General features: G+C 49.8%; 1 protein-coding gene across 4 annotated transcripts in view; it reads left to right on the forward strand.

The window, feature by feature from the left end:
- TPO (thyroid peroxidase) overlaps positions 1-12,175 on the forward strand; it is a 104,370-nt gene that overhangs the window by 59,631 nt on the left and 32,564 nt on the right. For all 4 annotated transcript variants that reach the window (XM_003908223.5, XM_031654900.1, XM_031654899.1 and 1 more), the window contains exons 9-10: positions 2,789-3,047; positions 6,920-7,090. In XM_003908223.5, coding sequence (XP_003908272.4) covers positions 2,789-3,047; positions 6,920-7,090 — 430 coding nt within the window. The remainder of the gene's footprint in view (positions 1-2,788; positions 3,048-6,919; positions 7,091-12,175) is intronic.

A 12,175-nucleotide genomic window follows, 5' to 3' on the forward strand; every position in this document is an offset into this window, starting at 1 on the left:
GAGAAAATACTGAGTGACGTTGTTCTGCGGAGAGCAGGGTGGGTGACGTTGAAAGCAGTCAGGAGGTTCAGAGGAGCCTATGCCAGGGGCTGCGTGGCTGTTTCCCACCGTTGGTGACAAGCATCGCATCTCCAGGTCTCTTAGTCCTGGTCTCCCCCTATGCTGGGGTCCTGGCTTCCTGTCACCTTCACGCCCCCCATTTTCCCAAGTGTGGACCTTTCGATCATTCCCACTGGTGAGTTGTGAAGGCCAAGAAATGGAGAGTGGCCACAAGTCAGCGCCAGCAGCTTTGGCAGAGGCTGGAGTGAGAGCAGACATGGAGGAGCAGCTTGAAGCAGCTTGGGAAGACAAGCCCTCTACACGGCACTGCCAGCAGCGAAAGAAGACGGGGCCCACCTGGGAGATGGGCAGGAGGGGCACCCAACAGCAACAATGCCCAGGTCTGACAGTATGGCGTCTGCCCAGGTCCAATAATTCAGAGTAACCATTTTCCTCATGTGACCGGGTAAACAAATACCAGAAGCATTTTCACAAGAATTGCCATGAAAATTCCAGAGAGCTGTTTACAAGATTCAAGGTTTTCTTTTTCTCTTTTTGAGAAGGCACCTCCTCTATCACCCAGGCGGAAGTGCGGTGGCACAGTCATAGCTCACTGCAGCCTCAACCTCCTGGGCTCAAGCAATCCTCCCACCTCAGCTGCCCGCATCCCTGGGACAACAGGAGTGCACCACCCTGCCTGGCTAATTTTTAATTTTTTAAAATATTTGTAGAAATAGAGTCTGACTGTGTTGCCCAGGCTGGTCTCGCTCTCGGGCTCAAGCAGTCCTCCCACCTTGGCCTCCCAAAATGCTGGGATTACAGGCGTGAGCTACCACGCCCGACTCCAGATTCAAGTTTTAAGGCCCTATTGGTCAGAACAAAGGGTGCTTCTGCCCAATCTCGACAGCTCCCAGGGGAGGCTGCACTATCTGAGCCCAATCACTTACCAGGGACATTTCGGATCAGATGAGGAGCCAGTGGGGAAGAGGAGAGACACTGTTCAGAGCTCTGGCAAGGTCAGACACCGAGGAGGCGCAGTGTCTGCGAGGCTCGGATGAAGGGCACAGGTTTGCTCTCTATTCGTAGCTGGTTAGGCACGGGTGGAGCTGGGAACCTCAGACTTAGGCCTCAGGAGTTCTCTGTACTTGCTGCATCCCCTGGCTCACAAGTCAAACTTCAGGTAGGCAAGAAGGGAAAGAGGTGTCTTCCTTAAAATAGCTTGCACTTGAATTTGAAATTGTCTCGGCCGGGCGCAGTGTCTCATGCCTGTAATCCCAGCACTTTGGGAGGCCAAGGTGGGTGGATCACGAGGCCAGCAGATTGAGACCATCCTGGCTAACACGGTGAAACCCCATCTCTACTAAAAATACAAAAAATTAGCTGGGCATGGTGGTGGGTGCCTGTAGTCCCAGCTACTCCGGAGGCTGAGGCGGGAGAATGGCGTGAACCCAGAAGACGGAGCTACTGTACTCCAGCCTGGGCGACAGAGCGAGACTCTGTCTCAAAAAAAAAAAAAGAAAGAAAGAAAGAAAGAAATTGTCTCAGTCTCTGGGCTAAAGAGAGAGAGGCCTTTTCCTTTCTGTTGTAGTGAGAAGAAACCAAAGAATGTTCCAGGGAGCAGAAGGTGCTGCCTGAGTTCTGAACGTGGGAAGAACACGGACCTTCTCATGCGGCTAGGAGGAGCCCCCAGGACACCTGTGTGGTTCAGAAACGCTGCCACATAAATTGTGCCTCAGGTGGAGGGCTGTTTGCAGGATGAAGTCAGAACTACTCTCTGGGATGCTGACCCATAGCACGGTGCTTCTCACCAATGGATGAACTAGCACACGGACGGAAACCCCACTGGGGAACATTTGGATGCCGCCTTTTCCTTCTTGTCTGTCCAGGTCTCCGAGGTGGAGCGGGACAGCGGGGAGCAGGTGCGCCCTCAGTAAACGCCCAGGCCACACAAGACTCATAGCTCTCCCTGGTCTCCCTGAAGGGCCAAATTACATGCTTAGGCAATGCATTCTGGCGCCTGGAAGGAACATATTACAAGTGTGTAAATAATATTGGTTATTTTTAAACAATCTGCTTGCCTTCCTAAACTGGTAAGCTAAAAAAGAAGATTCATATTCTAGAATTATGCCTATTATGCTTCATTTGGATGTAGTTTATTGACCAAAATATTCCCCTTAAATACCAAAACAATTTGAGACTGATTTTTCTGTCTGAAAGAAACACTGTTAAACCTGAAAGTAGAATCTTTGTACGTAATTCTCCTGGGGCCATGTGTCAAATCGTAATTTCCAGGCCCTGCGATTGCACTGTAATTGTCCATTGACAGAGCTCTTTGCCAAACAACATGCTTTGATTTAATCCTCACAGAGGCTCTAGGAATTAGGTGTTGTTGCTTTGTAGAAAAAGAACTGCTCCCCGCCGTCAGTCATCCAGCCAGGAGTCGAGCTGCCCAGCCTGGCCCGGTGGCCACCGTTGGCTCGACAGAGACGCCGTCTCTTGCCACTGCCAGCCCCATCACCATCCTGGGAAGGAGGCTCTGTAGTCAGCCCTATAAACACACCTCCTGAATATTCATGAAAAACATCAACAAGAACGCCTTTCTGGGAAGTTCAGCTGAGGCCTTTATTGCAAGGCGAGAAGAGTCCAGCTCCCTGGGGATGTCAAGGAAGATGCTCTTCTCCACTGCCACTGGAGGCGACCCTCCTCTGGTATCCTGGGCCTCACTGAGACGCTTTTCCTTTCTGCATAGATCATCACCCTGAGGGATTACGTCCCCAGGATCCTGGGACCCGAGGCCTTCCAGCAGTACGTGGGCCCCTATGAAGGCTATGACTCCACCGCCAACCCCACTGTGTCCAACGTGTTCTCCACGGCCGCCTTCCGCTTCGGCCACGCCACGATCCACCCGCTGGTGAGGAGGCTGGACGCTGGCTTCCAGGAGCACCCCGACCTGCCCGGGCTGTGGCTGCACGAGGCCTTCTTCAGCCCATGGACGCTCCTCCACGGAGGTGAGTGAGTGCGATCCCTGCAGCTGGTCCCCGTGAAGTCACCCTTCTTTTTTTATATTTTTATTTTTCTATTATACTTTAAGTTCTAGGGTAAATGTGCACAACGTGCAGATTTGTTACGTAGGGTAGACATGTGCCCTGTTGGTTTACTGCACCCATTAACTCATAATTTACATTAGGCATTTCTCCTAATGCTATCCGTCCCCCTGCCCCCACCCCACGACAGATGGGGTGTGATGATCCCTGCCCTGTGTCCATGGGTTCTCATTGTTCAATTCCCACCTATGAGTGAGAACATGCGGTGTTTGGTTTTCTGTCCTTGCGATAGTTTGCTGAGAATGATGATTTCCAGCTGCATCCATGTCCCTGCAAAGGACATGAACTCATCCTTTTTTATGGCTGCATAATATTCCATGGTGTATATGTGCCACATTTTCTTAATCCAGTCTATCACTGATGGATATTTGGGTTGGTTCCAAGTCTTTGCTATTTTAAATAGTGCCACAATAAACATACATATGCATGTGTCTTTGTAGTAGCATGATTTATAATCCTTTGGGTATATGCCCAGTAATTGGATCACTGGGTCAAATGGTATTTCTAGTTCTAGATCCTTGAGGAAACACCACACTGTCTTCCACAATGGTTGAACTAATTTGCACTCCCACCAACAGTGTAAAAGCATTCCTATTTCTCCATATCCTCTCCAGCATCTGTTGTTTCCTGACTTCTTAATGATCGCCATTCTAACTGGTGTGAGATGGTATCTCATTTTGGTTTCAATTTGCGTTTCTCTAATGACCCGTGACGATGAGCATTTTCTCATGTGTCTGTTGGCTGCATAAATGTCTTCTTTTAAGAAGTGTCTTTTCATATCCTTTGCCCACTTTTTGATGTGGTTATTTGTTTTTTTCTTGTAAATTTGTTTAAGTTCTTTGTAGATTATGGATATTAGCCCTTTGTCAGATGGGTAGATTGCAAAAAATTTTCTCCCATTCTGTAAGTTGTCTTTTCACTCTGATGGTAGTTTCTTTTGCTGTGCAGAAGCTCTTTAGTTTAATGAGATCCCACTTGTCAATTTTGGCTTTTGTTGCCATTGCTTTTAGTGTTTTAGTCATGAAGTCCTTGCCCATGCCTATGTCCTGAATGGTATTGCCTAGATTTTCTTCTAGGGTTTTTATGGTTTTAGATCTAACATTTAAGTCTTTAATCCATCTTGAATTAATTTTTGCATAGGGTGTAAGGAAGGGATCCAGTTTCAGCTTTCTACATACGGCTAGCCAGTTTTCCCAGCACCATTTATTAAATAGGGAATCCTTTCCCCATTTCTTATTTTTGTCAGGTTTGTCAAAGATCAGGTGGTTGTAGATGTGTGGTGTTATTTCTGATGCCTCTGTTCTGTTCCATTGGTCTATATCTCTGTTTTGGTACCAGTACCATGCTGTTTTGGTTACTGTAGCCTTGTGGTATAGTTTGAAATCAGGTAGCATGATGCCTCCAGCTTTGCTCTTTTTCCTTAGGATTTTCTTGGCAATGTGTGCTCTTTTTTGGTTCCATATGAACTTTAAAGTAGTTTTTTCCAATTCTGTGAAGAAAGTCATTGGTAGCTCAATGGGGATGGCATTGAATCTGTAAATTACCTTGGGCAGTATGGCCATTTTCACGATATTGATTCTTCTTGTCCATGAGCATGGAATGTTCTTCCATTTGTTTGTGTCCTCTTTTATTTCATTGAGCATCGGTTTGTTCTCCTTTCAGGTCCTTCACATTCCTTGTAAGTTGGATTCCTAGGTATTTTATTCTCTTTGTAGCAATTGTGAATGGGAGTTCACTGATGATTTGGCTCTGTTTGTCTGTTATTGGTGTATAGGAATGCTTGTTATTTTTGCACATTGATTTTATATCCTGAGACTTTGCTGAAGTTGCTTATTAACTTGAGATTTTGGACTGAGGCGACGGGATTTTCTAAATATACAATCATGTCATCTGCAAACAGGGACAATTTGACTTCCTCTTTTCCTAATTGAATACTCTTTATTTCTTTCTCTTGCCTGATTTTCCTGGCCAGAACTTCCAACAATATGTTAAATAGGAGTGGTGAGAGAGGGCATCCCTGTATTGTGCCAGTTTTCAAAGGGAATGCTTCCAGTTTTTGCCCATTCAGTATGATATTGGCTGTGGGTTTGTCATAAATAGCTCTTATTATTTTGAGATACGTTCCAAGAATACCCAGTTTATTGAGAGTTTTTAGCATGAAGGGCAGTTGAATTTTGTTGAAGGCCTTTTCTGCATCTATTGGGATAATCATGTGGTTTTTGTCGTTGGTTCTGTTTATGTGATGGATTATGTTTATTGACTTGCGTATGTTGAGCCAGCCTGGCATCCCAGGGATGAAGCCAACTTGATCGTGGTGGATAAGCTTCTTGATGTGCTGCTGGATTCGGTTTGCTGGTATTTTATTGGGGATTTCTCATCGATGTTCATCAGTTCTCTCTTCTTTCTTATGACTCCCCACAGCCATGCAGACCTTCCGTATGGGCATACTTGCTGATCCTACACAGGGTTTTTAATATCTGTGGGGAAAATAAATGTGTTTAAAGCATTTTAAAAGGCTAAACTGGGCCCAGACATGGTGGTTCACGCCTGTAATCCCAGCACTTTGGGAGGCCGAGGCAGGTGGATCACTTGAGGTCGGGAGTTTGAGACCAGCCTGGCCAACATGGTGAAACCCTGTCTCTACTAAAAATACAAAAAAAAAAAAAAAAAAATTAGCCAGGCGTGGTGGCAGGTGCCTGTAGTCTCAACTACTCGAGAGGCTGTGGCAGGAGACTCGCTTGAACCTGGGAGGCAGAGGTTGCAGGTGAGCCGAGATCTTGCCATTGCATTCCAGATTGGGCAACAGAGTGAAAATCCGTTTCAAAATAAAATAAAAATAAAAGGCTAAACTGTTCTATAGTTATGATCAGCACCCTCATCTTTAGAATGTTAATGATGGGTTTCCTTTGGAAGTTAATTATTTGGAAGAAAATGATCCTATTCCCCCAATTAGTTTTTTGGAAGGGTTATTTTTAAGCTTCCCCATTTTTTCTTTATGTTCCTTTCCCAGTACTCTGTGTGTCTTTCTGGGAGCTCCTAACCTGACTCAAAAGTTGACAGGCTCCAGGTGTAGTGGGGAGTGGGGAGGGCAGGGGTGTGGCAGTGTGTCTGGCGATACCTGCTTAGATGAGAGCTGAGTCATGCACAGTGCACCAGAGAGGCAGGGGCTGGCCCGGCCCTCAGCAGGTGCCTAGCATTTGAAGACACCCAGGTCATCCCACACAGGACGATGCACGTCGTGATTCCTAGGTCTTCCTTTTGGGCATCCTAAGGCCAAACTTTAAAGACTGGTGGCATGCAGTGGTGGGTTCACACACCACTGAGATAGAGGGACCCTGACAGGCGGTGAGGCCTGCTTTCCACATGGGGCCTTTGGAAATGACAGGAACAGTGGTCCCCAGGCACACTGGCCACTCCCTCAGCTAAGCTGAGTCTTCCTTTCACTGTTCTGGATGTTAGAATTCAGCAAATGCTTCTTTTTTTTGTAATCTTTCTGTTGCTAAGAAACAAAACAAAAAGCTTTAAAAACTGGTGGACTCCTTCTCCAGGCCCCTTTCTTTCTGAGGGTCCATCCCCCATGAGCCACATCGTCAGTGCCAGCCCAGTGGTTCACCCGCCAGCAAGGCAGTGTCCTGAGGACATTCAGGAAACTCTGGAATCACACAAGCGGAATTCATGAACTTACACACAGATTTGCTAAGGACAAGATTGAGATATTGTTGTTTCTCTAGAACTGAGCCGAGAACTGTCCTTGCTTTGTACATGGTATTTTCCAGGTGGTTTGGACCCACTAATACGAGGCCTTCTTGCAAGACCAGCCAAACTGCAGGTGCAGGATCAGCTGATGAACGAGGAACTGACGGAAAGGCTCTTTGTGCTGTCCAATTCCAGCACCTTGGATCTGGCGTCCATCAACCTGCAGAGGGGCCGGGACCACGGGCTGCCAGGTCTGCCAGTTCCTTCCCTTGCACACCTCACGCAGCTGCTGCAGGATTTGCCGAGTTAGCAACCTGCTGCTAGAGAGACTGATTTAAAGTAAAACAATCACAAATCTAATGCCTTCTAAGCAATGGCTCTTAAAGGACCCAGTTCATTCAGCTATAGAGGCCACTTCGAGCTTTTCTTAGAGAGAGAAATGGCACAAAGAGGGTGGTTCTGAACCTCCCAGGGACGTATGAGCTAGGACCTTGAGAAACACCCGCTTCTAGTGGAGGGAGGAGGGCAGACAATGGCAGGTCAGCGTCTGGCGTCCCGGGAAGCTCCTGGGATGGCGAGAGTGCCCCCGTCCCCTTCTCCTCCCCGCAGCGAGATCCTAGGGCCTGCAGAGATCATTCCACCACATCAGGACTGCTGTTAGCTAACTGGTCCAAGCTGGCCCCTGGTGGGAGTGGCTGCACCTCTCAGGCCAGCAGCCCCCTGTGCTCCCTACACCCGACCTGGCTCCTGCCTTTCCCAGGCCCCACCGCGCAGCCTCCTCCCTGACCTGCCCCGTTCCCAACTCCCTGACCTCAGGCCCACCTCAGCCTTCCCTCCTCTGGGCTCCTAGGTGGTTCGGTTGTCTGGTCAACCTGCAGCACCTGTCCAGGCCCGATCCCCTGAGACCTCGTATTCTGTGTGCGGCTCTGTTCTCTCCATGCACCCTGGGAGCTTGGGAGGTGCCCTCCTATTGTGCGTGGGTGACATGTGACACGGACAGTGCTGGCAAGTCTTGTTCTGCCACATCCCTGGGCCTTCCTCTGTCCCCTGGCCCTTCCCCCATTCCTGTCTTCCTTACCAGTGGCATCTGGAAGGGCTGAGATCAGCAACCACACAGGCTGTGAATATCTGGGGACTAAATGTGAGTTGGGAGGATGCAGAAGGGGCCCCATGTGTGTCAGGATAATGCACACTGTCCCCCTCACTCCCTGCACCCAAACACAGCTGCTTCCTTGTTGCCAGAGCTCAGGGAGCACAGCCCACACATGCCTTCACACGCCCGGCACATACACAACACATGCCCAGCACACACCCGGCACATACCCAGCACACACCTGTCTACACATGCCCAGCACATGCCCAGCACACACCCACACATGTCCAGCACACACCTGTCTACACATGCCCAGCACACACCCGGCACATACCCAGCACACACCCGGCACATGCCCAGCACACACCCGGCACATGCCCAGCACACACCCAGCACATGCCCAGCACACACCTGGCACATACCCAACACACACCTGTCTACACATGCCCAGCACATAGCCAGCACATGCCCAGCACACACCCGGCACATACCCAGTACACACCTGTCTACACATGCCCAGCACACACCCGCACATGCCCGCACATACCCAGCACACACCCGCACATGCCCGCACATACCCAGCACATGCCCACACACACCTTGCCTCTGGCTAGGACCCCCTTTGCTGCTGGCCCTGCTCAGGCCCCACAGCTTGACCTCCTCATGTTGCCACTGCTGACTTCCCTGAGCTAACTGCACCAGAGAGCGGGCGACCCCATCCCGGCCCTCACAACCCCCACCTTTGTCTGCTCTACTTTTCACCAACTGAAATGTGGCCAAAGGTGAAAATCCACGTTCCCACTGGCCTGTGGGTCCCCCAAAGATCATAAGCCCAGGAGGAAGGGCTATGTTTCAGGGCTGTGGTCACTAGCACCCAGAGCTGTTGACTGGCACAGAACAGGCGCTTACGGAACCCTCACTGAATGAATGGATGGATGAATGAATGAATGAATGAATGAATGAATGAATGAATGTTTGGGCAAATAAACGCTGACGAGGACAGAAGGACCTGGTGGGAAGGGAACAGGAGTAAGACCAGCACACAGCCCGACTTGTGTTCCAAAGACTTGGGTTTGGACCTGAGGAGTTCAATTTTGGATGAATTTCTTAATTAACCTGTGTGGTTCCCAGTTCCTTCCCTGAGTGACCAGGACAGTAGAGTCAACCTCACGTTTGAGTGTTGGGGACGCACACACGAGAGTGCTTGGTGTGAGCACACAGGAGGAGTCATGACACAGCAGTGTAAGAGCTGCCACGCGGGTCCCTGTGGCCTGCAGTTCGAAGCCCACTGCGTGTGTTAGCACTCTATACCCCAGCCAGTGCAGAAGGCCAGACTGCGATCACAGTCTAAAAGATGGATTGAGAGGCTGACACACAGACAGTTTAGGCAACGTCCCCAGGTCTGAATTCCAGCAACTCAGTGTGAAGCCCACCTCGTGTGTTAGCACTCTATACCCCAGCCACCGCGAAGGCCAGACTGCGATCCTGTTCTAAAAGATGGATTGAGAGGCTGACACACAGACAGTATAGGCAACGTCCCCAGGTCTGAATTCCAGCAACTGGAGGCATCGATGCACCAGAAAGGCCACAAACCCAGCAGAAGCTTCGTTAGATCTGATTAGTTAGATCTCAGGCTGAATTAGATAAAAGAGAAACGCTCGTGTCTCAGCACGTTGAGCTGGGATGATGATTTCCGCCACGCCCTGAAATCGTTTGTTGTACTTTACAGTGAATATAAAATGTACAATCTTCCCCAAAACACTTTTTTGCGGCCGGGCACAGTGGCTCATGCCTGTAATCCTAGCACTTTGGGAGGCCAAGGCGGGCAGATCACAAGTTCAGGAGTTCAAGACCAGCCTGGCCAGATGGTGAAACCCAGTCTCTACTAAAGATACAAAAAATTAGCGGGGCGTCATGGCAGACACCTGTAATCCCAGCTTCTTGAGAGGCTGAGGCAGGAGAATTGCCTGAAACCCAGGAGGCGGAGGTTGCAGTGAGCCGAGATCATGCCTCTGCACTCCAGCCTGGGTGACAGAGCGAGACACCGTCTCAGAAAAACAAAACAAAACAGAAACACCTTTTTTGCATTCCCGTTTCTGCGGTGTCTCCCACAGGCAGGGACATCCGAAGTGATGTTGTTTCTTCCGGGCTCTGTGGCCTCCGGAGCTGTGAAGAGCTTCAGCCTCCATGTCTTTACCTCCTTCCCAGACCTTGCACATTTTCCCTCTAGAGTTGGAAAAATATGCAAATATGTTTCCTCTCAGAGCAATAAGAAAGGAAAATGCCCTCCTAACTTCGTTGTTTTTTCTTTTTAAAATTAAGATGTCAATCTCCCACAGGTGTGGAAATGCTTTTATTGTACTAATTAAAACAGTTTGACGATGGTCTAAATTGTCGGTATAGAAACCTTTTCTCCTCATTTTAGAACTTTAATTTGCTCATTATTTTTGTTTTTGACTAGTCTGAAAATAAATGCATTCTTTTAGTAAATATTTAATGAAATAACAGCTGTGTCCCCCAAGCCCTGTGGCAAGCAATGGGCATCTGTGTTTTCTGTATAAACCGACTGTCTACAGGTTGCCTGTTACTGGAGCTGAGAAATTCGTGGGGTATGTTTGGGATGGTCTAGGCTAAAGTAGATTGTGTGATAAAGATGAAATTTTGTTGGAGGTGCTGAGTTGGAGGGACACAGGTGCCTCTTGACGGGGCAAAGCACCTCCTGGTGGCTTTGATGAAAGGGCCAGGATGGCCCATCTGGAAACAGAAAATAAGAGTGGTTTCTGCAGATACAGGGCAGCAGATGCACTGACAGCAGGAGTCAGGCTGAGGCAGCACAGCTTCTCATGGGGGATCAGGGGATCCCCTGCCAGATGCAGCAGCACCAGGGCTGTGGGGCCAGCCAAGAGGGGTGACTCTAGGAGCATAAGAGTCAGACACACACGGCTCCTCCTGACGGTTAACCAGGGAAATGGTTCTCAGCCCTCTAACAAATGGACTCAATAGCACCTGACAGCAGTTTTCTAAAAGCTCAGAGTGTTTCTATTTTTGTTTTTGTTTGTTTGTTTGTTTTGAGACGAAGTCTCACTCTTGTTGCCCAGGCTGGAGAGCAACGGTGCGATCTCGGTTCAATGCAACCTCCGCCTCCCAGGTTCAAGCAATTCTCCTGCCTCAGCCTCCCGAGTAGCTGGGAGTACCGACGACTGCCGCCACACCTGACTAATTTTTGTATTTTCAGTACAGACAGGGGTTCACCATGTTGGCCAGGCTGGTCTCAAACTCCTGACCTCAGGCAGTCCACCCGCCTCGGCCTCCAAAAGTGGTGGGATTACAGGCCTGAGCCACCGCACCCGGCCTCTAAAAGCTCAGATTTTGAATGTCGCTAATGCCTTCCTCCTCCAGTTTGTCCGTTCCTCCGATCTGTCTTCCTCCAAGTTGTTCCCACCCCTTGGCTCCATGAGTCCCTTTGTCACGTGGGCATCCCCTTCCCAGACTAACGAGGATGCCTGGCTATTTCTCCCAGTTCTGTTTGGTCTAAACATGAGACACCACAGGCCCGGCCTTCTGTCCCGTGAAAGCCTCACTGCCCCTGGGGGAACCGGCCCAGTGCTCACATGTTGCTGTGCGTGCACTTGTCCGGGACTTCTGCTGGGAGCCTGCGGTGGGCAGGGCGCTGAGGATAGAACCAGACAGTCTTAGCTAAAGCACCACACAGGGCGGGTGGATGAGCAGAGACAGCAGCAGAGGCCCTGGACTGCGCTCTGATCAGACCCCGCGGGAGTGAGGGTCGCCCAGCCTTGAGGAGGGAGTGCTTCTGGAGGAGGCGACGGTGGAACCAAGAGGAGTGGATGAGGGACGAAGGCGGATGTAAGGAGTGGGGCACAGGGAGGGGCACCAGTGTCAGGCAAAGGTGCAGCCACAGAGTCAGACCATGGATGAGGGCCTGGGCAGCGAGCAGGAGGAGGAGTGAGAAGAGAGGCCAGGGATTCACCAGGGTTCCCAGCAAGAAAAGATCTCTAGTCTTCAATATGGAGATGACTAGCCAGACAGATAAAGATATTTGTGTGTGTCCCTTTGTGTGTGTGTGTATGCGCGCGCGCGCGCATGAGAGAGAGAGAGGGGAGAGAGGGGGAAGAGAGAGAGCGAGAGAGAGTGCTGGCTTCTGTGTGTGCTCCTGATGTCATTGTGGGAGGTAAACTCTGAAGAGGGTGCAGAGCTGTCTCGGTTGCTCTGAAGAGGTGAGAAC

This window comes from Papio anubis, chromosome 14 (genome assembly GCF_008728515.1).
Source record: "Papio anubis isolate 15944 chromosome 14, Panubis1.0, whole genome shotgun sequence".
Taxonomy (NCBI): Eukaryota; Metazoa; Chordata; class Mammalia; order Primates; family Cercopithecidae; genus Papio; species Papio anubis.